Genomic DNA, 22,270 nt, shown 5'->3' with positions numbered 1-22,270 from the left:
GTTTGCGATAAAACAGATTTATTACCAGTTGAAGTGTTCCTGTTTTGGGTTGTTCATCATTGAGAGCATCAACACATTTCCTTTGTTCATTTACAAGTTGAGAGAGTTACGAGCTTTCAGAAGTGCGCTGACAGCTTGCCTCCTCTGCAAGCAAAGTAAATAAAATATCCTCATAATTCTCTGTGTTTGGTATAAATAGATGCTGTCCATAAACCAAAATCGCTGTGTTTGGCATTGAAGTTGGACAATTCCAGAGAAACGTCATCTGCATAACGACCTCCATTACTCAACTCATTAGCTGCATCAATTAACGGTCTCCACTCCTGTCCCTAGTCCTGTCTCAATTCCTGTCTCTACTCCTGTCTCTACTCCTGTCTCTACTCCTGTCTCTACAACTGTCTCCAGCTCTGTCTCTAGCTCTGTCTCTATTCCTGTCTCTACTCCTGTCTCTACTCCTGTCCCCAGCTCTGTCTCTAGCTCTGTCTCTGGTCCTGTCTCTGCTCCTATCTCTACTCCTGTCTTTACTGCTGTCTCTACTCCTGTCTCTACTCTAGTCTCTACTTTCCACATGCACCAGGGGTTTTGTTTCGCTCTTTGCTTCTTCAAAATCAGTCGTGGGCAATAATCCAACATTTGTACCCTGAGAGTCATTTATTGGAATCCTTGAGGCGTCTTAAATGTTCTCTCCAACTGTAGAAATGGGAAATTGTCTCCAAACAAACTTTTTAACTTTCTCTCCCAATGCCCCAGCATGGATACTTTTTCCGAATGACCCCTCACCTCCCTGTAAACACAGTTACTATTCGGCATTGCTGGATGCCAAGATTCTCTCTGAGAACATCTCTGCGGCCTATATGAAACCGGACTGCAGCTTTTGTTAGATGACTGAGTTTGACTCAATGACCAGTGGAAGAAGCAAACTAACTATCATGAAGTCTTCATCACATCTAGTTTGTATCAACACGTCGAATTTTCTGACTAATGGCAAGTAACCAATTGAAAGCATGTGAGAGAAGGTAACGTTTTACTAGCGCTCCCCTTAAAACCAAAAACCAACAGTAAATCCCTTTCCAACTCCCTGTAGCACCTCAGTACCTGAAACACACCAGATCCTACGCAGATAGAAATCGACAAAATCAAAGGTTTATGGCCGTTTTTAGTGTCTTTTTAGTGGAAATGATAATTACAGCAGACATACAGTAGCAGTGGGAGTCTTTCCGGCAGCAGTTCTTTGCTCACAGCACACACAGCGAGATCTCTGAAGGATTACATGCCGAACTGTCGACGGGGGGTACAGAGCTCAGGCTTTAAGGAAGTCATAGGATTAAAGTACAAGGACTTAGAGTTTGGTGTCCTGCCCGAGATAAGACGGAAACCCGTTGCATCAACCGGCGAGGAAGTTGTGATTGCTGCCAAGACACATGCCGGGTCGCCTCGCCGCGTTGTTTACCCAGCAACTTCCTGTGAAGGTCTTGTTGCGTCATGTCGCGAGAACAACATGTGAATAATGTATCATTTGCCCTCTTTGTAAATATCTGCTCAAAGCAATTATCAGCGCAGTAAAGAACAGGGACGGGCCAAGCACCTCTTGTCCTCAATAATTCCTTTATAGATGTCCTTAAATCATTAATGGTCACAGCCTCACACCGCTGATGAATGGGTTCAATTTAGAGGAAATCATGAATTTAATTAATTAAAGTAATTAGAGGCAGCTCTCCTCCGTACACAGGCAGACCTTATGGCCCCGAGGATCTCTGAAGGCTTTTGTCTTAATCACGGCGGGGATGTCAAATAAAAGACAAGAGAGCTCGAGGACAGTTGGAGGTGTGACAATCTCCCTCTCTCCCACCGCTCGGAGACGAGGACCCGAGGAGCCGACCGAGGGCTCATTACAAGCGAAGAGAATGTAATGTCAACCCAAGGCCACTGCTCTTGAATTTACTACTCCCCAGCCCCTATATCCAGCTGTCATTGTTCCTGTCTAATTCATGAGACCCCAGATCAAGGATGGTGGAGTTGTTTCATTCTGGAAATGAAAAAGGTGTTCTGGCTAAGTGATGGGGAAAACACATCTGCTGTTGGGAAAATTGATCCAAATTATGCTTTTCTTCAGTGAGTAAATGTCTAATCAGGAAGTAATTATAGGCAGAGTCTTTGTGTCACGATCTGCTATTTATTTTTAACTCTAAAACGCACTGAATACACTAGGTGATTATTAAATGTCTTTGGAAGTTCTCCATTCATTTGCACACTGGCTATTTAAAAATACTAAGCAATGGTTCGACGAGCAGGGAGCAGGTGTGAAAGTGAACGTACACAATCAACCTCATCAAAGGGATCAGCTGCTAAGAATATGGGTAATTACTGCGTCCAAATTGAGAATTTGATCAAAGTTCTGACAAAAAGTGACAACATTTCTTTAAAACAGTGACATTTCCGGCATTTCTTTTTGATCCAAGTCCGTTGTGACTCTAGCGAGCAGTAAACTGTCATCTGTCCTCTGAGAGTCATTCACACTATGGGTAGGGTGACACCTTCGGTCAGATGGGAGTCCTTTTAGGGTCGTTAGAGTCTCGCTGCTGTCCTTAGAGTCGCACCTGGCAGGAGGTGTAAACGACTCTCAGAGGTTTCCTGCCCATAAACCGAACAGAATCAGCTTCTTGTAAGAGTGTCCAAACTCAGCAAGCTAACTCGTTGTAGTGAACTACTGATGTTACATATCCACAAATTAGACAGGGCGTGTGCAGTGTTGCAGTGGCTACTTTGAAAAGCTACACATTTTCTGAGTATATTTTCAAAGCCACTCAGAAAATGTGTACTTTTGAAAATGTGTAGATTTGAAAAGCTACTGCTGGTAGCAGAAGGTAGCCACAGTGTTTTGAGAATTCGTAAGCTAGGGGGAACAAGAAGCTAAGTTAGTTGCTGAGCTGATTGTAGCTAATTAATCCCCCAACCCTGGAAATATACAAGTTAAAATGTGTTTGTTTGAATATAGAGCAAGTTTACATTCATATACAAGTCACATCACCATTGTCACATTCCTGAAAACAAGCGGGTAGCGAATTTGCATTGAGTGTGCATTCAGAGTGCCGCGTTGCACTTGACAGCTGGATGTGGCTGCCGTGTGTGTGTGTGCGAGCGGTTGAAGAATGCCTGTCTCCTGTTCGTGTTAAGCACGCCACATTTATTTTCATTACGAGCAGATGACAGTTGCTCAACCAAGATGTAGAATTGATTAGGAAACCTGTTCTGTACACAGCTGCTCGGAATGAATGAAATAGGGAAAAAAAACGCAAGGGTCTGATCTGTCATGTCAATGAAGACGGACGTACAGTATATTGATGGGATGTAGACGGGGCGAATTGAGGAGCGGGTGACAGCGCGGCCAAGCAGAAAGAATCTATTCTAATTCTAAGATGTGCATCTGTTTTTTGACATCTTGCTGGTTTTTACCTTTCAAACTGATAATAGTTGTCGCGAGCAGCATGGTGTTGTTGTTGTTGGACTTTGGTGAACTTACCCAACTTGACAGACAGGCAGGGCCGAGCGACCAGGATGTAAATCTCTGACAGCTGTCCTCCACCTGACTCCACATTTAATGCTAAGCTACAGCCCGTCGTCTCCACCGAGCCTGTGCCCGGTGATTTTAACTATCATCCTGTAATAGAGATTTAGGCGTCGCCTGAGTTCTCTTTCACACAGAGTCATCCTTTGACCTTGACGTTTTAAACTACCTGTAATATAACCTGTCATGACTAAGAGGTGATGATATAATCTAGGTGTCCTTCCACAACCGGCCCGGTGATAACTTCTCCAGCTCCGCCGCGCTTTTTTTCCCCTTCTCGCCCCCATAACATTGTTCGCGTCCAGGGCCAGAGCCTTTTAATTCTGCTTTATGGCTGCAATGGAGGACTCTAATCTTCAATTTCCATGATCACTTCATTCTGTAAAAGCCCGTAAAATACATCTCACGTTAAAAAGTGAGATTTTTACGAGAGTGTTTGCCTCAAAGTAAAATATCGCCAACTTGTAAGACGGCAATTTCTCTCATATGCCACAAAGCAAGAACAAACGCTGTCATATATGTGCAGGTAGCTATAAAAGTGAATTATTCCAGCATAAATCAGCTGTGTCTGTTCATGTGACCAGACACAACTATAAATAGCTCACTGGTGATAAAATGAAATATGTTTATTTTACAATAACTCCAGCAGTATGTGTTGTGATCGTTTGGCTGTCGCCAACTGTGAGACTACTGTAGACGTCAGACCAACAATGACGTATGGTCTGATAGCAAAAATAGCCTAATCCCAGCAGATGTTTGGAGGGCGAGTGCTGTTTGATAACTTCTGAACCTGACACAAAGAACTGAGCAAGTGTGATGTTTTTTCTCTGTGGAAGTAAGAGGATTCTTTGGCTGTGTTTCTGTGTGTCGGCTGCATTCCATTGAAGACACACCGACGCTCTGTGAGTCATGTAAGATGGATACAGTATAGATACAAAAGCAGAAACAAAGATGTCTGATACCTGCTGGCTGCTTAACCTGAACTAGATCAGCATCCACCCTGCCCACCTGTTTGGGATACGATGATATCTGCGTTTGGAGAGAATTGGCAGAAGTGTGAGAAGCTGGGAGACGATGGTATTGAAGAATAAGACAACTTGGCTCAAAACTTATCATTCAACTGTTACATGACGCCTCCCTTATTATTACATGACTATAAATTCTTTCACCAGCTATGACCCAAATTGCTTTGCCTGCAAGAAATTCTATATTCACCAAATTGAGCCCAGCTGGAACAGCCATACAGTGTTTCCTACTGTAATGAATGACATATTGAAATTGAAAATCGTGTGATTGGCACTGATGACAAAATGGAAGCATTATCTTGCTGGAATCATTAAATGCGTTTCTGTCTCGCAGCCGTCAGCATGAGTCACATTAAATGGCAGGAAGCGCCTCGAAAGGCTAAAGATAATGGTAGGTGAGCTGGAGGCAAAAAAGACTGAAACCTCAAACTGATCAACATATGGAGCATTATTGCCTCGGAGGAAGAGTGGGAGAGGACAGTGTGTGTTTGTTGCAGAGCCGAGGGTGAGAAATTAGACGATGAAGAAGCACATACTGTACTTACTAATCAGCTAAACAAAACACCCATTAGGCAAATTATGCGCACATAAACTATAGAGAGTTTGGTTTTCAGGCGTTTTACAGACTTTGATAGAACAAAAACCATGATAAAGTCACTACAATTATAGACATTTAAATACACATGCTGACGGTGCAAAAGTGTCAATGAAACAACATGAAACTCTCAAAATTCCATGTTCATGCTCATTCGTGCCATTTTAGGTACCGTCTCTTTAAGGCTCCTCCCTAAAAGACCAAACCTCTTCCTATTGGCCCGTCACATCTGGCCTCACCTGGCCACAGCCACAGACTGTGAAACACTGAAGTAACAAAGTGAGAATACCTGAGTAGGTTTTTGGAGAACTTGTAATGTTGAACACAAACAAGAGAAAGAAGTAGAAACAGCCTTAAAAAAATAAAAAGTATCCTTATTATATCATAATATATTATGCAGTATTTCTTTGATACAGCACTTATACTTATCAGTTCTATTCGAGTTTGATGGTACAAAGGAATGCTTAATAACAAAGAGTGAACAGAGGCCACTGCGGTTTGTGTTCCATAAAGCCTTTGTACCTCCAAACCTCTGATTTTCCTCTGCTCATGTTCCGTTTCCTTAAAAGCCACTTCACTATAAACACAACAGCACGACCATTAATGGAGCCAAACGTTTTACCATCCACATGGGGGAAGAGTTTGGCAAACCATCCAAAACAAAACAATACTCAAAGTTGTGCTGCAAAGCTCTCACCTTCAGATCACCTATTGTTTTCATTGTTTTCATTGTTTTCATTTTCACCTCTGCAGTTCATCGACCATCATCCTTTACAGGGTCAGACACTGTCTACTGAATGGTTTACAATCTGTGTTTTGCCACAAAGATCGGAATTTCAAAGCGATTTCACTCCATTGTCTTACAATTCAACCGGAGAACAAATTCAAACACTTTGTCTCTCTCAAACTCTGAGGGCAGAATTGGGGAAACAAAATGTTTTGGGGTGAACATAAACAATGATTTGATTTTCTGTGTGTTTTTGAGTGGTTCTGAGTGGTGGCGGCCCTCTTTAACATGCACAGATGGATCTCAGAACTCATTTGGCTGCCGATTTAGGATCAACAGATTGACGTTAAAAAGAAAGATGCCGCTAACTGATCTGCAGGAGGAAAATGGAAACTAGGAAAACAAAACGACCTCAGAGGGGCTGGATGTTGCATTTGTAATCCTGCCGCACACAACCCGGGAAAATTATGGCAACAAGAAAAAGTGTTACTTGCGCAGACTGATTGACAATTCTGAGGATTCCAATGAAAAACGCCTTTAAACGTGCAATCTGAGCTCAATATAAACTAACAATGAGAACAAAGAAGAAGGGTATAATGACTAATGCGACTACTTTCCGCCTCAGATGGCAGATCTTCACCGCCCTCCGTCTCCTTGCGCTCAAGTGGAATTGGTCACCCGCTATGTTGATATGATGACTGTATCCAAATTTAGCTCTGTTTTGATTTGGCTCCTGCTCGTTGTCTTGGAAACTAATGAACGCCTGTGTGCTTGCAGGAACCATGGTCGTGCAAGTGGCGGCCACGGATGCAGATGACCCAACATACGGGAATAGCGCCCGGGTGGTCTACAGCATCGTGCACGGGCAGCCCTACTTCTCTGTGGAGCCAAAGACAGGTGGGTCCCACCAGAAGGTGTTGATTTCCTCACTGCTGCTTCAGGTTTAATGTACAGATACGCCAGATTGCGCTCAGGGGTGGACAGTAACTAAGTATATTACTGCTAATTATGTTTAGTTTATCCACTCCTGAGCTGTGGAGGGCAATAGAGTGTCATTTAAACCCACACCTCGCACCGTACGACTCTTTGGGACCTCCAAAGCCTCACAAACGAGTCCCCGTGTGAGGCTCTGAAGTTGTTGCAGGTACATAAACGAAAGGAGCCCGAGTTTCTGCCAGTTGCAGAGAGGCAAGTCGACCAGGAGCGAGGCGTGAACGACCCTCTGAGGGGTTGTCGGGGCTCGTGTGCAAATGTGAGGTAGCAGCCAGGAGAAGGACCCTCATAGGACTGACGTGTCGCTCTTGACAATGCTCATGTGACTCCCACGGGACTCAAAGAGTCACCGGGTGCAAGGTGTGAACGAGTCTCTGAGCGTCTCAGAACAGAAGACGCTCCCAGAGATTCAACTTTTCCATCGTACTTGTAGCTGAAGTAGAGACCCCCGTGCTATTTCCATCTTGGTATTCACATGCTGGAAGAAAACACCTGACCTAAGTGCCTTGATGCATACCGCAGAAACATTCATTGACACTTTAATGTGGCCATCAACAGCTGAGAGGAGGCCGAAGCATCGATTTGGAACAGATAGCATCTCCAGAATGCAGCTGACGACCAAATTCTGTCACGTATTGTCACCCGGTGCAATAAAGATAGCGGTAATTAAATTAGAAAACCAGGCGGAATAGCTCGGAACGAGGACTAAAATAAGTCGGGAGATAAACTGCAAGCGGCGTCGGTGTTTTTGGACTGAGTAGTGCAGCTGCAGTCTTGCCTCAGCTCCGTCCTCGGCTCATTAGCCGCTGCCCTGCTGAGGCTGGGCTACTCAACGCAAAGCCCGCTCAGAGAAGGAGCAAAAGACCAAATATGAGACATTCACACAATAATGGGATTTATCGCCTGTTTCAAGAGCAGCACACACACATACGGCTTGGATTCTGGAAACCGCAATGCAGAAAACGCACACAAAAGACAGAAAAATTCAAGGAACGCTCTGCAACTTAAACATTAAGTGACCCCTGAGTTTCATTTTAAATATTCCATAAACTAGTGGAGTCAAGCAGGAATGTACATCAGGAACGACGTCACACTGCATTGTCATTGTAGCTGCAGGAGGAAAATCATTGTTGGGATTCAAACTTTTGGCCGAACACAGCAGTGAAGCCTGCACGGCGCTCCAGAGGCCCCGGCTGCTGCTTCCTCTCTTTTCTGGAGGTTTTCTCCGGACTAATGAAGGCTCCTGCTGAAGCTTTGATTGGAGAACATCCCCTTTGCTTCCATGTTTTGGGTGAACACTTGCATGTTTCATGAGCTCTAAAGGAACAGAAAGCGACTCATGGGTAGTGTGTGAGCCCTGGCAGCTCCAGCGGGACGTCTTTGAGGCTGACATCTTTGATTTAAGTCGAGGCTTCCTTGTGGTTCTTCAGAGGCTTATGCTGGCTAATTAATGGGTTAAAATGCAGCAATCAGCTCACTAAAATGAGTTGTTATTCACTGTTTGGCAAGTGTGTGAGACTTTAAAGAAGCAATCCTGACTGACGGGCCATCTTTTGCTTTTTTTTGGTCTACTTTTTATCTAATTTGATAAAGTATTCAGAGTGCTGCTGGAACAATTATAGACCTGTTCACTTGTTAATTATAATGAATTAGCCTGTCAGCGAGTATGTTTAAATTGCTTTGCCAAATTTGCATTTCAACGATGCAATAAATAATAAAAAACAAATAAAACGCTCACTAAACGTGCCTGTTAGCAATTCTATTTCATTGTTTCCATCATTTAAATGCAATTTTTAATTCAGCAATTTATAAGACGTTTTTGTAATTAATCAGTTAGATAAATGACTGCAGTTCTCCCGCTCTAAACGTCTTTATTTGTTCCAGTGCCACACTTTAGATCTTACACGGACATCCATTAACACACGGCGATGTCATCAATCATACAGGATTCTACATAAACATCCAGTTTTACCTTTAATGTGCAGAGCCCAGGTGCTTCCTTTAAATTGTTAAACTGAACTGAAACCTCAGAAGCTTTTCAAACCTCCTCCTCCCTATTAAAGAACTTAAACTTGTGATTTAACTTTTTTAGAATGGCTGTTTTCACCCAGTGAGCACTAGGCAAATGGCTTGTTTTCACTCAGTGGGCATTGGGCAAGTTGACTATTTTCACTCAGTGGGCACTAGGCAAATGGACTGTTCTCACTCAGTGGGATCGGTCAAATTGCCCGTTTTTCCTCAGTGGGCACTAGGGATGTCACATTACGAGGTTTAGATGACGCAATCATGGTTTGACAATTTCTTATTTTGTAATGTTTGTAACATTTGTTGCTCCTAAAAATCAATTATATTACTGTAGACTCAACGAACTTAAATAAAACTTGATTTTGTTATTATAACATGATCAAATGAACAAACACATCATCAATAATCAATTTAGTAGTTAATTATCAAGTAATTTGTTTTACAGTATGTAGGGGTGATTAGTTTACAGTCAATATAAAGTATAGTTTAAACAAATTGGTGCATCACTTAGAGGAAACTGCTTCTTCTTCTTCTTCTTCTTCTTCTTCTTCTTCTGAGCCTTAAACCTGCTTTAGCTTGACTGAGGCTGCATGTTAAAGCTGGTGAGTGTAGACCGCCGCCATCCACCAATCAGAACTGCGTTTTACAGAGAGCTGTAGTATAAGCGTGATTAATAGTAGGGGGGTTAATCTCAACATCCCCAGTGTGCACAGATGTGCTGCGGTGCGACGGCTTTTGCCCATTAACGCTTTCCTAAGGTCTCAAATTGAGCTCCGAAATGAAAACATGGAAATCAGTCTGATACGTCGGCGTTAAAGCAAATATGCAGCTCCTGTCAGTCCTTTAGTGTAAAGCGTTCAGTTTTCCTAATGGTGTAAACTGTCACCCTGCAGCAGCCGTTTGAAGCTGTCAGCACCCAAAGTTTCTCGCCGAAGCTTTAACTTTAGAGCACGTACAAGGAACACACATCGATGCTGTTTTGTAGGACAATGGCTGCTTTATTAACCTGTCAAACCACGACACAGACACACAAACACACACACACACAGAGCCCTTGTGCCTGCGCCAGCCACCCCGCTCCCCTCCTGCCCATCTCTCCTCCGATGATGTCGTCTCTCTCTCTCTCCTTGTATACGCCGGCGATTGGCTCTGGCAGCTTACGAGACACGATATTGGCGTCAGAGCGCAAACGGCATGGCCGGCCATCGGGGGGGGTGTGACCCCCCCCGGCGCAGGGAAGCATAGAGACGCCGTCCTCTTGTTTGACAGGGGGGGGGGGGGTAACCTTAATAACCCGTCCATCGCCGCTCGTAAAGGGGGACGATGATAAAAACAGCAACCTGCGTGTCAAGGCAGGATGCTGGCGGGCGTTTATAGCTCCGGCTTTACAGTGAGGGTGTGTCTGCAGGGGCCTCAAGTCTCCCCAAGGCTCCGCTTTTATACGCAGAGCAGAACTGTAGCCGGGAGAAATATTAGGACGCGTTTCGCCGGTTATCTTCATTTGGTTACCTTTCAAAAATAACTACCTCGGGAAATAGAAATTCATTAAAATGTTCCATCTGTTTTCTTGTAAAACCACAGCGAGCTCTCATTCTGTCATCACGTAGCGGCATTGCAGCACCTTTTTTTTTTTTCGTAGATATTTGTACTGTTTTGTGTTAGATATTTCTCTTCTGGAAAATCTCCTCCGCAATTTAACATTTGTCACAAAGAATCCATTTCATCGTGACGATTCATCGGGCTTATTGTGACATCTTCATTTCTCCTCCGCGTTATCTTAAAAAAGATCACACGAATGCGATTACTATCATCAAGGACGGGACACCAAAAAGCTCCCCCCTGATGGTGAGACACCCAGCAGAGGGGGTTGGACCGGTCGCTCCTCCTGGCTGCTCAGTGATATTTAACAAAGTTTGAACCCATCAAAACGACTCGAGCAAGACGCCGCGACACCGAAAACCAATCAGAGCGAGAGCAGACATTTACTTAAGTGATGTTCAAACAGGATGTCTGCCCCATAAAGTCGTCATTACTCCAGCTTTCCAGTTTTCTTCCGTTTTTTTTTTTATTTTTCCTTTTCAGACCCATTCAGCTCGACGCCCGGCACTTTCACGGCCCCCAGAGTCGACTTGCTTTTCATTAGCTAAGTGGATTATTGAAATCCCAAGGTTGATATTTCAAACACTTTTAATGGGTTATGATTTCTTAAGTGGTGTGTTTAGGTACAATGTGCTGCTAACCCTGATTTAATGTGCGAGGGGTGTCATAGTGCGTACCGAGCTCCAAATGCAGAGGGAAACAATATTAATCAGGGTGACAGATGAGGATCTTCAAATCTCTGACAGTCAACTCGCATTCTGTCGATCTTCATTCAGGCTGTCGGTGTGTTAAAACGATCAGCCACATCCTTGAATACGGAGAGCGGCGTTCCCTTACATGTGGAGGCGGACAGGTGTTTGCATCTTGACACCATTTTGCTTTCAGTCAAGCAGCGTTTTAGTAAACACGGTGGGAAATCTGCGGCGGAGAAAACGATGAGAAGCAAACGCACAATGCGCCGGGAGTGAAGCGCCGTGAGATAAGACGGAGTGGTACGTGCCCACTTTGAGCCTCCGGAATGATTTTCACTCTTCCCTTCTCCTCCGCTTCTGCTAACACCAAAGTCACAGCTGCCGAGTAATTGTGTTCAGAATCAAATGCTGCACCTGAACAATGTTCCTCCTCTTTTGCTTTCGTGAACCTTCTGTGATTATTATTGCACATTATTTCCATTCCCTCCTCTCTATGCTATTCCACTTGAAATTGCTGCAAGTATTTGGGACATTTGCTCTTAGCCGTTCCGAGGTACCTGACCTGCATGTACGGGTGAAAACCAGAGGCACCATGAGGTCTTTAAGGTTCCATCCGGATTCAAACCCAGAGACCTCTATGCGCATCATTCATGCAGGTGGTTCCCTTCCGTCCGCCCCCGCGTGTTTGTTACTGATTGGCCGTGAGATGAACAGCGACGTTAGTGGGGGATGACACGTTAGCCATTACTTCTAAACACCTTGTCAATAGCGTGTAAGTCACAGGGAAGAGTCGCCGCCTCTGAGACGGCGGCGCACGATCGAGTGCTGCGCTTCTCTCTTTGCAACCTACTAATTAGTCCCATTTGCAGTGGCCGCCCGGTCCATCGTTGAGGGTGACTTTGACAGAGTGCCTGAGCTGGAATACACTCCGAGGCCTGCACGCTGCAAAGCCACAGCCACGATTAAGCCGCAGCGGGCTAATGGTCAGAGGGGGGGAGGGTGTGTGTGTGTGTGTGTGTGTGTGTGTGTGAGTGAGTGACCTGGTGTTAGTTGGGTTGCATCCTAGCTCAGATTCATATAACAAGTCTGCTTCACTCTGCCTCTTAATCCCAAATTGAATCTGCAAGGTGCCCTTGAGAAAAGTACTTAATCCTGAAAATCTCCTCTAACTTGCGAGCGATGCACAACGCCGGCAAAATACACAAGTTGCCGGCGCCTAAAGGTACTCAGTTAAGACAGCATTCTGTAATATATCTTGATTGATAGCGTGTAGTTTAGTTTGAAGGTGACGCTGGAACGGTAATGGCGGTGAGGTCTGCGTTCTAATTGATAGCAAGCTGAAGGAGCTTTGAACAGCTGCCTGGAGCTGCGTTCACCTCGGCGATACGGCGAGTCTTATTATTCACACACATTAACGCCGTCAGGCATGCGTGCATACTCACAAACGCCGATGACTGGAATAACAAGAGGGGAATCTAGTTAGCAGGAAGTAGCAGGTGCCTGAATAAGAGTGTTAATTACATTGTGGAGGGTCTTTACGCCGCGGCGGGCAGGGCTGGACCCCGGACAGACTGAGGGTGGCCTGGACGGACCATTGAATTAAAGTGAAAAGGCTCAAATAAAGTCTGATGCCAAAGTAAACACGCTGCGGAGGTCAGCAGGTTTACACTGACTCGCCTGTGATTCGCTGACGTCACACACAGGCACCGTTTCCAAGAGGTTCCACACCTTGATTCTGATATACGGACATAATGCACTGTTCTCCAGCCTAAAACCTTTAGTTTTCCACGTTAAGCTTTTTCAGGTCTGCATTGTTTTCAATTCATGTTCATTTTTACATAAAGTTTAAGTCTTTAACCTTTTATTTTGTTACTTTTTTACTTTCATTTTTATGGTTTTCGCTGTTAATGTGTACTGTAACTATTTTTTATTTGTTTTTGACTTTATTTATTTAATGTTTTTTATATATGTTAGTTATTGAATCTACAAGTTTCTTAATCTTTAAAAAAAATATGTATTTGTGCATGGATCATTGATTTGATTGTTTTAGAATTAATATTTGATCAGCAATGTATTTATTTTGAGTTTGTTTATCCTCTCATGTTAGAGTGTAACACTTTGCTCTCATTGACTCACAGTTTTCGCTGCGATTCACGTGACACGTATTTACATTGATAATCATCGGTGACATTAGAGCCTTTATCAACACGTTTTTTCCCGCCATCCGTCTGCAGCAGGAGTGTGTGCGTTTGTTGTTCCTTTCCGCCTGCATTTGTTGTGTCGACTGCACTAAATCGAGAACATTACAGCTGAAGGCGAGATATAAATCTGGCTGCCTCCTGCTGCTCAGGCAGGTAATAGAGAGAAGGCTGTGCTATTTCTTTTCTTTAATTCTAATCAGAAACTCCACACGCAGTTGCACACACACGCACACGCACGCACGCACACACACACACACACACACACACACACACACACACACACACACACACACACACACGCGCACACACAAACACACACACACACTCCCTTCAGCTTAACTCTATAAATGGATGGATCCTGTGTTCTCTACTGTGCTCCAGTCTGTATTTGTCATGTGTTTGAGCACCGATGTCACGATGATGTATCTCTGCGAGAGCTTTGTGCTTCCTCCGCTCACCTCGGAGGATCCCCGGATAGATATGCCGCCCCGCGACGGGAGTGCGACTCCGCAGTGTCACTGGGTAATAAACTACCTGGCAGGAGACTTCATTCCCTGTTTGTTTGAGCGGCTTTTCTGTTATGGGACCTGTTCCCCGTAAGTGGACCGCCTGAAGCTTTGGCGGCAAATCACATCCTGCGCCATTCATGTTTAAGTGTTCATCACCTTCATCATTACTTCTCATCGCAGCATACACGGCTCGAGGCCTCTACCAAAGTCTGCACTTTTTATTTCCTCCCCGCTAAGACAAATGTCAAGTATCCGGGGCTTTAGCAGGGAGCGTGGCCCACCCGTCTGCCGCCAGTGGTGTGGAGACAGCTAGATAAATGCGCGGCTACAATGCGTCTGGCTTGCACCGGAGGCGAGGAGTCACGGCGCGATGCGAGGCCGCGCCGTGATAGCGACAGAAGGGTTTTAATCATCTCCTCTCCCCAGGAATGACACCGGCGCCGCATGGGGTAACAGAGATAGAGAGCGAGGGGGCTGGCACCCAGCAGACAAACAACAGCCTCGCAACACTGCCGGGTGGATTAGCAGTGTGTGAAGCATGTGTGTGTGTGTGTGTGCGTGCGTGTGTGTGTGTGTGCTTCTGGCCAGGCAAGAGGAGAAACATGTCATTGTTTTGTTTTTGTTTTTTTTTTTTAAACTGAGCTGGAATCAGAATTCATTGCATCATTAACCACAGCCAATATCTCTCAGACTGCAACACGCCAAGCTGATATTAAATAAGTGTATCAGACGTGTATGAAGCTTATGTGTTGTTAAGTGATAGACTCCATCAGTCCGTCTCACTGCTGGCTGCAACAAACCCCGACGGCTCTTTCCCGTGCGGGTTTACGTCACCTTTCTCCACAGCCTCTCCTGTTATCCTCTCTTGTTATCTTCTCATGTTATCTTCCCGTCATTACCTCTGCATTCCTGCTCAGCTCCTCCTGAATGTTTCACTCTCAAACGGAAAAACAAAAGTTAGACTTGTTGTTTTGCGCCAAGCCGGCATTAAGGGGAAGCTTGTGGGATTGGAGGCTTGAAGGAACCCGTTCTGATGCAACACGGGTAAACAGGGTTCACAGGTGTCACAGCGGGAGACACCAGAGCAGTGGTGCTGCTCTTTAATTGGCTACTGGGTTGCACAGTGGGGGAAGCAACAGAGCTCTGATGAATGGATGGATGGATGGATGGATGGATGGATGGATGGAAGAAGGATGTGAGGGATAAACAGAGCAGATGGATGAATACTCATATCTGCCGCGTGCAGACGGATGCTTAAATTCTGCACATAAAAGCTCCAGACGTGTTTTTGACTTTGTCGCCGAGGCCTAACGAAAGGAGAGACGGAGTGCCGGCGTTTTTCTCCCCTCGGTGTCGTGTGACAACTTCCACCGTTCATTACTCGATGCGGGGTTGAGACGTGTGTGTGTGTGTGAGTGTGTTTGTATGCGTGTGAGTGTGTTGGCGGTTGTGTTTTTTTTTCTGCAGAGCACCAGCAAAAGATTATGGCTTTATTGAGCCGCCCCGGCCCACGGCGTCAGCCCCTTTGGCAGGAGGGCTGGGATGAAGGAGTGGACAGCTCGCTATAATTTAGCTAAGCGAGCCATTTAGTTAGAGCAGCCAATAATGTTTTTCAGCTGGAGGGAATGTAATGACGTTAATAAAGTATGGCAGGGGGAGAAAATTAAACACTTAATGGAATTGTTTATTTTCAAGTGCAGCCACGGTTTGACGGTCAAAAGACATCTTCATTTTTCTCCCGAAGTCTTTTTGACACACTCTGCTTAATTTGTTTGTCCTTCATCCTTTGTGCCTGGTTTGGGTGTAATTGCAGAGTGTGCGGGTGGGTGTGAGCGCTTACTACAGGCGTCCTCGCGCGAACCACTTCACTCCGGCATTAGAATGTTTTGACACCAGGAATGAATTGCATCCCCCCCACACACACACACCCCCGCTAGAGGAAGTAGTCTCTGTCAAACGTCCACTTCCTGAGCGCGTCTCGTCTTTATGTACAGTAGGAATCAGGAAGGATTAACGTCTCAGCCCGTCACGCTGCCCCCTGATGGATGTAATGTTTAATCAGGCAACATGGTGGACAGATGCATAGGCATTGTTAGTATCTACTATAACATTACTTTCAAACTAGGTCGCTGATGTATTCTTAGTGATATTTAGCGCCCTGTACAACAAACCCACAGGGAGCCACAGAACACCGTCCACACATGGAAACACCTGGAAAAGCCACTTAAAGCTCTTCTATGTGACGTTCTGTTAGATCCTACTGGATTTATTGTTGCCTCAGACCTTTAAACGATTGTATTTATTTACCAGTTATAGCTAAATCATAGAAGTTGTATGTGTTCTGTGTGTCCTCCTTGTTCTCCAGTTCAATCAATCAGAGCAGCAACATGAGACTCTCAACGGGAGAATGAACGTCTAAGTTGTTCATGTGCTCAGTTAGGACAGAGATCAGAGTTAGTTGAGCCGTGTAGCGATGATGGATTGGGAGTAAAGGTGACAGGAGGTAGAACATGTACAGGGTGTTTGTTTATGGTGCATTTTGTTGCTGCATCGTCAGTAGAATGAAAGAACAGATGATGACGCGCTTATGTTTGCCTCGAGCCGACGTGCGCAGAGTTCAAACAAAAACAACAACAACAGGGGATTTCATTTATTTGCTGCTAAAATCTACTGAAGACTGGAATTAATCTCTGTAATTTCACATCTAAAAACAACAAAGTCGCTGTCAAGGTCGACGTTTCCGTGCATAATGTGCAAAATGAGTGCGGCGGTGGTTCGAGTTCTCTGCCTTTCCTCCCGGGAGCAAACCTCAATTACATGTCAAATTCCTGTGTAATTTAAAGGATTATAAGGAATTCTTCAGGTGCCAACTATAACCCTACACACACACGCACACACACAACACACATACACACACACATCTCCACCCCCATTTGATCTGCTCCATCAGCCTCTAAATGCGATAAAGCAACTCAAAAAACGATTCATTTATTCAGGAACTGTGTGCAGCGGCTTTGTGCGGTTCTTAATGAGTAATCTTCTACGTTCTGTAGGAATCTTTAATAAGTGCCATTTAATGAATGAAACACATTGTGTGGTAAGTCATTAACTTTGAAAGCAACAGTGATTGCTTTTGAAGGATTAGGACGCTTTTCTTTGCATTTAAATGCGTTAATTTTTGTGGCATTATCGCTGTCGTCTTCGAGAGAGAGATAAAGTTACGATCGCCAAGAAATGTCATTAATGGAAAGATTTTGTCGCCGCCGCCGGCTTTTTGGTGTTTTGTGGAGACTTTGATTGGCGCTTCACACGAACAGCAGGTGCAAACTCACCCGCAGACAGGTTCCAGGCAGCGTGTGAGACAGACAGACGGGTGACGTCTGACATGACAGCTAACGAAGTCCGACATGAACCACACATGCACAGACACACACACACGCTCTGAGGTCCCAGTTACGTAGCAAAGTGTGACTCAGATCCATGATTCATTTGTGAAGAGCCACTGACATCACAAAGACCAAAATGATCAGAATCAACCTGTTTACTGCACAGTGTTTATGACTGAACTGGTCATCGAAAGGCAACATGAGGAACAAGGACTGAACCGTACTGGACCTGGGGTGAGATCAGGGTCTTGTTGTTGTTTGGGTTTCCGCAGTCTTCCGGAGAAACTGCAGCAGTTGTAGTTTCTTTCCTGTATTGTGTCACAGCAAATTCCAAAAGCTTCTGTGACGCCGACTAAAGCCTGGAGGTAACGATGTGTAAGAACTGGAACTGGATCTTAGATTTAGGCCTAATTTCAGCCTCATGGGACGTGGTTTGATGTGAAGGGTGAGAAGAGAAATGGAAGACCAAGCAGAACACTAAAGTGTACCCTCTCTTTCTCTCTCTCTCTCTCTCTCTCTCTCTCTCTCTCTCCCTCCCTCTCTCCAGGCGTCATTAGGACGGCTCTGCCTGACATGGACCGGGAGACGAGAGACCAGTACGTGCTGGTCATCCAGGCCAAAGACATGGTGGGTCAGATGGGCGGCCTGTCGGGCACCACCTCCGTTACCGTCTCGCTCACCGACGTCAACGACAACCCGCCGCGCTTCACTCACAGTAAGACGCCTGGTTTCCACATTTCTTCTTCTTCTTCATTTCTTCCCCTACTCAGCAGCTCCCCGAAGCTTTTGTCTAGTCGGCTTCTCCTAGACGAAGCAGTTTGTTTCAGGTTTCTGCCGGAGAACCACTTAACTACGAAATAGACAGAGAATTCGATTTCTTCTCCGGCTTTAGTATCAACAGTGTTTGTAGAGCTTCCCAATTACACATTACAGCGTCAACTTAAAATCTCAATCCATTTCCCAACAAAGAACAGTGAAAACAGTGTACAGTGGCCGTGTACTCAGGGCTTTACTTAAATAAATAAAAGGAGGAGAAGAAGGAGAAGCGTGACAAACAGATTCCCACTAAAGCAAACAACAAAATCAGCACAGTTGACTCTGGTATTCCTGTTCATGTTTTACATTGGACTGAATTTGAATCCCTCAAACGTGAGATGCAAGTTTTTTAACCTGACAGGACGGAAACTACTTCAGCAGTGAAACAATGAACAATTTGGACTAAAGAGCCTAAAATCCATTGTGATTCAAATCTAAAAGAAAGCAGCGTTTGAAGAGTTAATATGCAAATGAACTGGCAATGTGGTGAGATGCAGCTGAGCACCAAATATACAGTAAATACTCGAACACAAACTCAGATACTGCTTTGTGTTCTGATTGTGTGAATGAGGGGTTCTGACCATGCAGAGCTGTTGTACCTCAATGGGACCTCATTGGTTGAATAATGGATAAATACTGTAAAAGAAAAGTACTATACTATACTGTAGAAGATTAAATTACTTTCCACTCTTGAATACAAAACCACAATCAATAAATGCTCATTAAGCGACAAATCCCCCCGTTAGCGTTCCTCTTCATCCTCCTTATTAGCCTTTTATCTTTGTAAATTCCTCGCATGTGTATTTCTCAGCACAGCGTTTCCTCTTTTATAGCCAAATTAAAAAGCAGCTTTTCTGCTAAGTGTGGACCTCCCCGCTTGTGCTCCTCATCAGAGCCGCGGCGTCGGATCCCAGGATCAATCAGCCTCCGTTTTTTGTTGTCAGCCTATTTCACGGGCTGCTAATGGGTTCCAGGCCTGGCGTCGGGATTCAAAGGCACGAAGCTCCTCTCATGATAATCCGGAGCGCCGGCCAATCGGTTTTCCCGCCGATAGCTGGACCGCTGTCGGTCGGCCCGCCTGCCTGCCGCGCTCGCCACTGGACCGCCATGAAGCCGAGTCAATTTGCCATCCCCCGGGGGGAAGAAAGGGTTGAGTTTGCACAACAAGTCATCAATGCGGTTTTAACCCAGTGCTGTCACGCTGGGAAGAAAGAGACTTTGGAAGAGTTCTGGGGTTTTTCCTCCCACTGTCGCCCCGGCGGGGTCACGGGTCAGAATCGATAGCCCATTATGGGGGCCGGGCCTATATCGAGTCCTTGGAAGAAAGCAGGGAAAGGAAACCAAGGTTAGACGAGCGAGAGGGGGGGTGACAGGTTGGGTGGTGGTGGGAGGTGGGGGCAAAATGAAGGGAAAAGAGCTGGAGTTCTTTTTTTTTTTTGGTCTTTTAAAGAGCTGCTATTCCACGGCAAATTAAAAAGCCATTACAAAGATTACACGGCGGCAAACAATGTCAGCCAGATTAGCATTTAGACGGCGGTGGAGGGAGACACTGCGAGGAACACAGAAAGGTCTGTAATGAGCTCGGCCATGGCGTTTGGGGAGATTATGATTATGAATACGATTCCCTTCTTTATGCGTATGAAAGTGCTTTAAATCCAAAAGGGGGGGTCAGACAAAAGCTGGCTGGACACAATGGAGGATTCCTCCCTAATAGAATCTTCCCAAGTGGATGTTTTATCCCACGAAAGGTGCGAAAGCGATCAGAGCACCAGTTGGATTTTATTGTTGCAGAAGAAGAACCACGATCACTAGACAGGGTTCATACGTTTCCACACCCAGAAAGTAACTCAGTACAATTATACTTACAGTACATTTACAAGTACTGCAGTACAAGTCAAGTCAATTTTATTTGTATAGGCCAGTAACACATACAATGTCTCAAAGAGACCCACGAAATTCCCACCCCCGCCCAAAGCTCTTTAGGAAGACGAGGATAAACCCCTGAGAAAATCTTAATGTACAAGGAAGAAAACTTGGGAGAGGCAATTCCAAGAGCGATTCCCTCTCCACTAAGAGCTTGGTGTGCAATAGGAACTTCCAGTGGGATTATACAAAGGTACAAAAAAGACATGCAAAGCAGTACACACAAACAGTCATGCGTTAGGGCAGTGGTCCTCAAACTTTTTACATCAGGTACCACCTCAGAAAATATTTGGCTCTGCAAGTTCCACCACTATGGCCGATGTTAAAATACAGTAGCGTAGGCCTACCCTATTCTGCTGCTATGCAAAATGCACACAGGAAGCACATTTCTCCTCATAAAAATGTATTTTGACCTTTGTTAGTCACAGCCACATTGTACAAATTGGTACTAGAACTCTCTCATATGAACAACTCTCCTATATGGGGCAGTCCCTCTTACACTCACAGCGTGTTCACACACACACTCACACACACACACACACACACACACACACACACACACACACAAAGACACACACAGCATGTGAGAACATTAATAACAACTGCATTTCATTCACAAACACGCATACATACAAACACACACACATGCTCATATCTGACATAAACCAGTAAATTGGCCAAACCTGCAATATCAGTAGTCTTGTCCAGTTCTAAGGAATAATAGCGACAATTTTTAATGCGTTCAATTAGTGTCTTCCTAACGTCATCTGCCATAGCTCCTATTCTCTTCGACACTGTGTCATTTCAAAAGGGAACCAAATGTTACTGTTTGGCGACCTTTTTGCCACACATTATGTGTACCGTCTCTTTGGCTAATGGTAGACACTGCTGTTCGCCAATTGTGTACGGCTTACCGGCTTTCGCATGATACGAAGCCTCCTGTGCTTAACCACAAAACTGAATCGTGCATTTGGACTGCCTCAGTTCATCACGTTTACGTACAAAAAAATCCACTGGTGTGGATTCTTTCAGTACTGTGTGTTTGGTTATAAGATGCTGTTTAAGATGTGATGTGTCATGGATTCATTGCTGAGAACATCACCACATATCACAACACTGTGGCTTTGGTTCTTCCTCCGTCCTGCTCCAGTTGAATCCAAGGTTGATGTAACTCGTGTCATATTTCTGTAATGTTTTCGCGCTTTTTGCAGCCAGCTACCGGTGCTGTGGACACTTCACTCCCAGTACTGATGAAGCTGCTAATGTTAGCACTTAGTTCACAGTCGTCGGGGCTGCTTGAAATATCCTCCTCCTGATCTGCAGATTTCATCCTTTTAGGACGAAAGGAGGACTTTACCCTTAGATGAGACACTGTTATGTTACGTACTGTCATGTGCCCCTGTCTGTCCCCTTCCAGAGAACTATCAGTACACGGTGCAGGAGTCGCTGCCCGTGCGGTCTGTGGTGGCCAGGATCAAAGCGGTGGACGCAGACATCGGCTCCAACGCGGAGATGGACTACAGGATCATGGACGGAGACGGGCTGGGTGTGTTCAACATAACCACCGACGAGGACACTCAAGAAGGCGTCATCGTCCTGCAAAAGGTACGGCAACAAGAGTCAGAGTGACGACCCAACGATCGCTGTAGGATCAAACCTGTTACACAATAATGGTTGAAGCGGTTGGAGATGATCTGGAGTTTGACCAAGACGACCTACTTAACCTAAATACTAACATACACTATGAGCAGATCCTACACCTTTGCTGAATTCATGTAGCCTGTGAAACATTGTAGGTTGAAAGCTGGATTATTGTCACTGAAACACTAAAACACAGAACACTCACACCGAAAAAACAAACTTTTCTTTATTTTTTCACTTTGGAAAATGAAATTATGTTATTAATAATAGAAAAGCGGCTTTTGAACACGTCTGATGTATTGAGGCATAAACCCCTCAGTCACTTCAAAGCTTTCATACCACAATAATGTAGATGTTTGGGAGGCATCATGAAAGGTAACGCTGTGAGGAGACTCTTCACAGGAACACAGGCTTCCTCTCAAAAACACACCAGAACCACGGCGCTATAAATAACGCTATTGACTATCTGCCTTGGGGAATAAATAACGCTTAAGTTAAATGTGTAATGAAGCTATTCTGCTGGTTTCCAGAGGGATTCATTGGACGGGAGAAAGCGTCCTGTGGTCTCTTTCT

General features: G+C 44.9%; 1 protein-coding gene across 2 annotated transcripts in view; it reads left to right on the top strand.

Annotated features, from left to right (window-relative positions):
• LOC143006849 (cadherin-7) overlaps positions 1–22,270 on the top strand; it is a 69,577-nt gene that overhangs the window by 27,710 nt on the left and 19,597 nt on the right. The window contains exons 3-5 of one of the 2 annotated variants that reach the window (XM_076158175.1): positions 6,690–6,809; positions 17,865–18,032; positions 21,474–21,661. In XM_076158175.1, coding sequence (XP_076014290.1) covers positions 6,690–6,809; positions 17,865–18,032; positions 21,474–21,661 — 476 coding nt within the window. The remainder of the gene's footprint in view (positions 1–6,689; positions 6,810–17,864; positions 18,033–21,473; positions 21,662–22,270) is intronic. The other variant, XM_076158176.1, reaches the window with a different exon arrangement.

This window comes from Genypterus blacodes, unplaced genomic scaffold (assembly GCF_046128005.1).
Source record: "Genypterus blacodes isolate CSIRO-AG114 ecotype Tasmania unplaced genomic scaffold, CSIRO-AGI_Gbla_v1 ptg000076l_1, whole genome shotgun sequence".
NCBI classification, from domain to species: Eukaryota; Metazoa; Chordata; class Actinopteri; order Ophidiiformes; family Ophidiidae; genus Genypterus; species Genypterus blacodes.
This window is presented reverse-complemented; position numbering and strand designations above follow the sequence as displayed.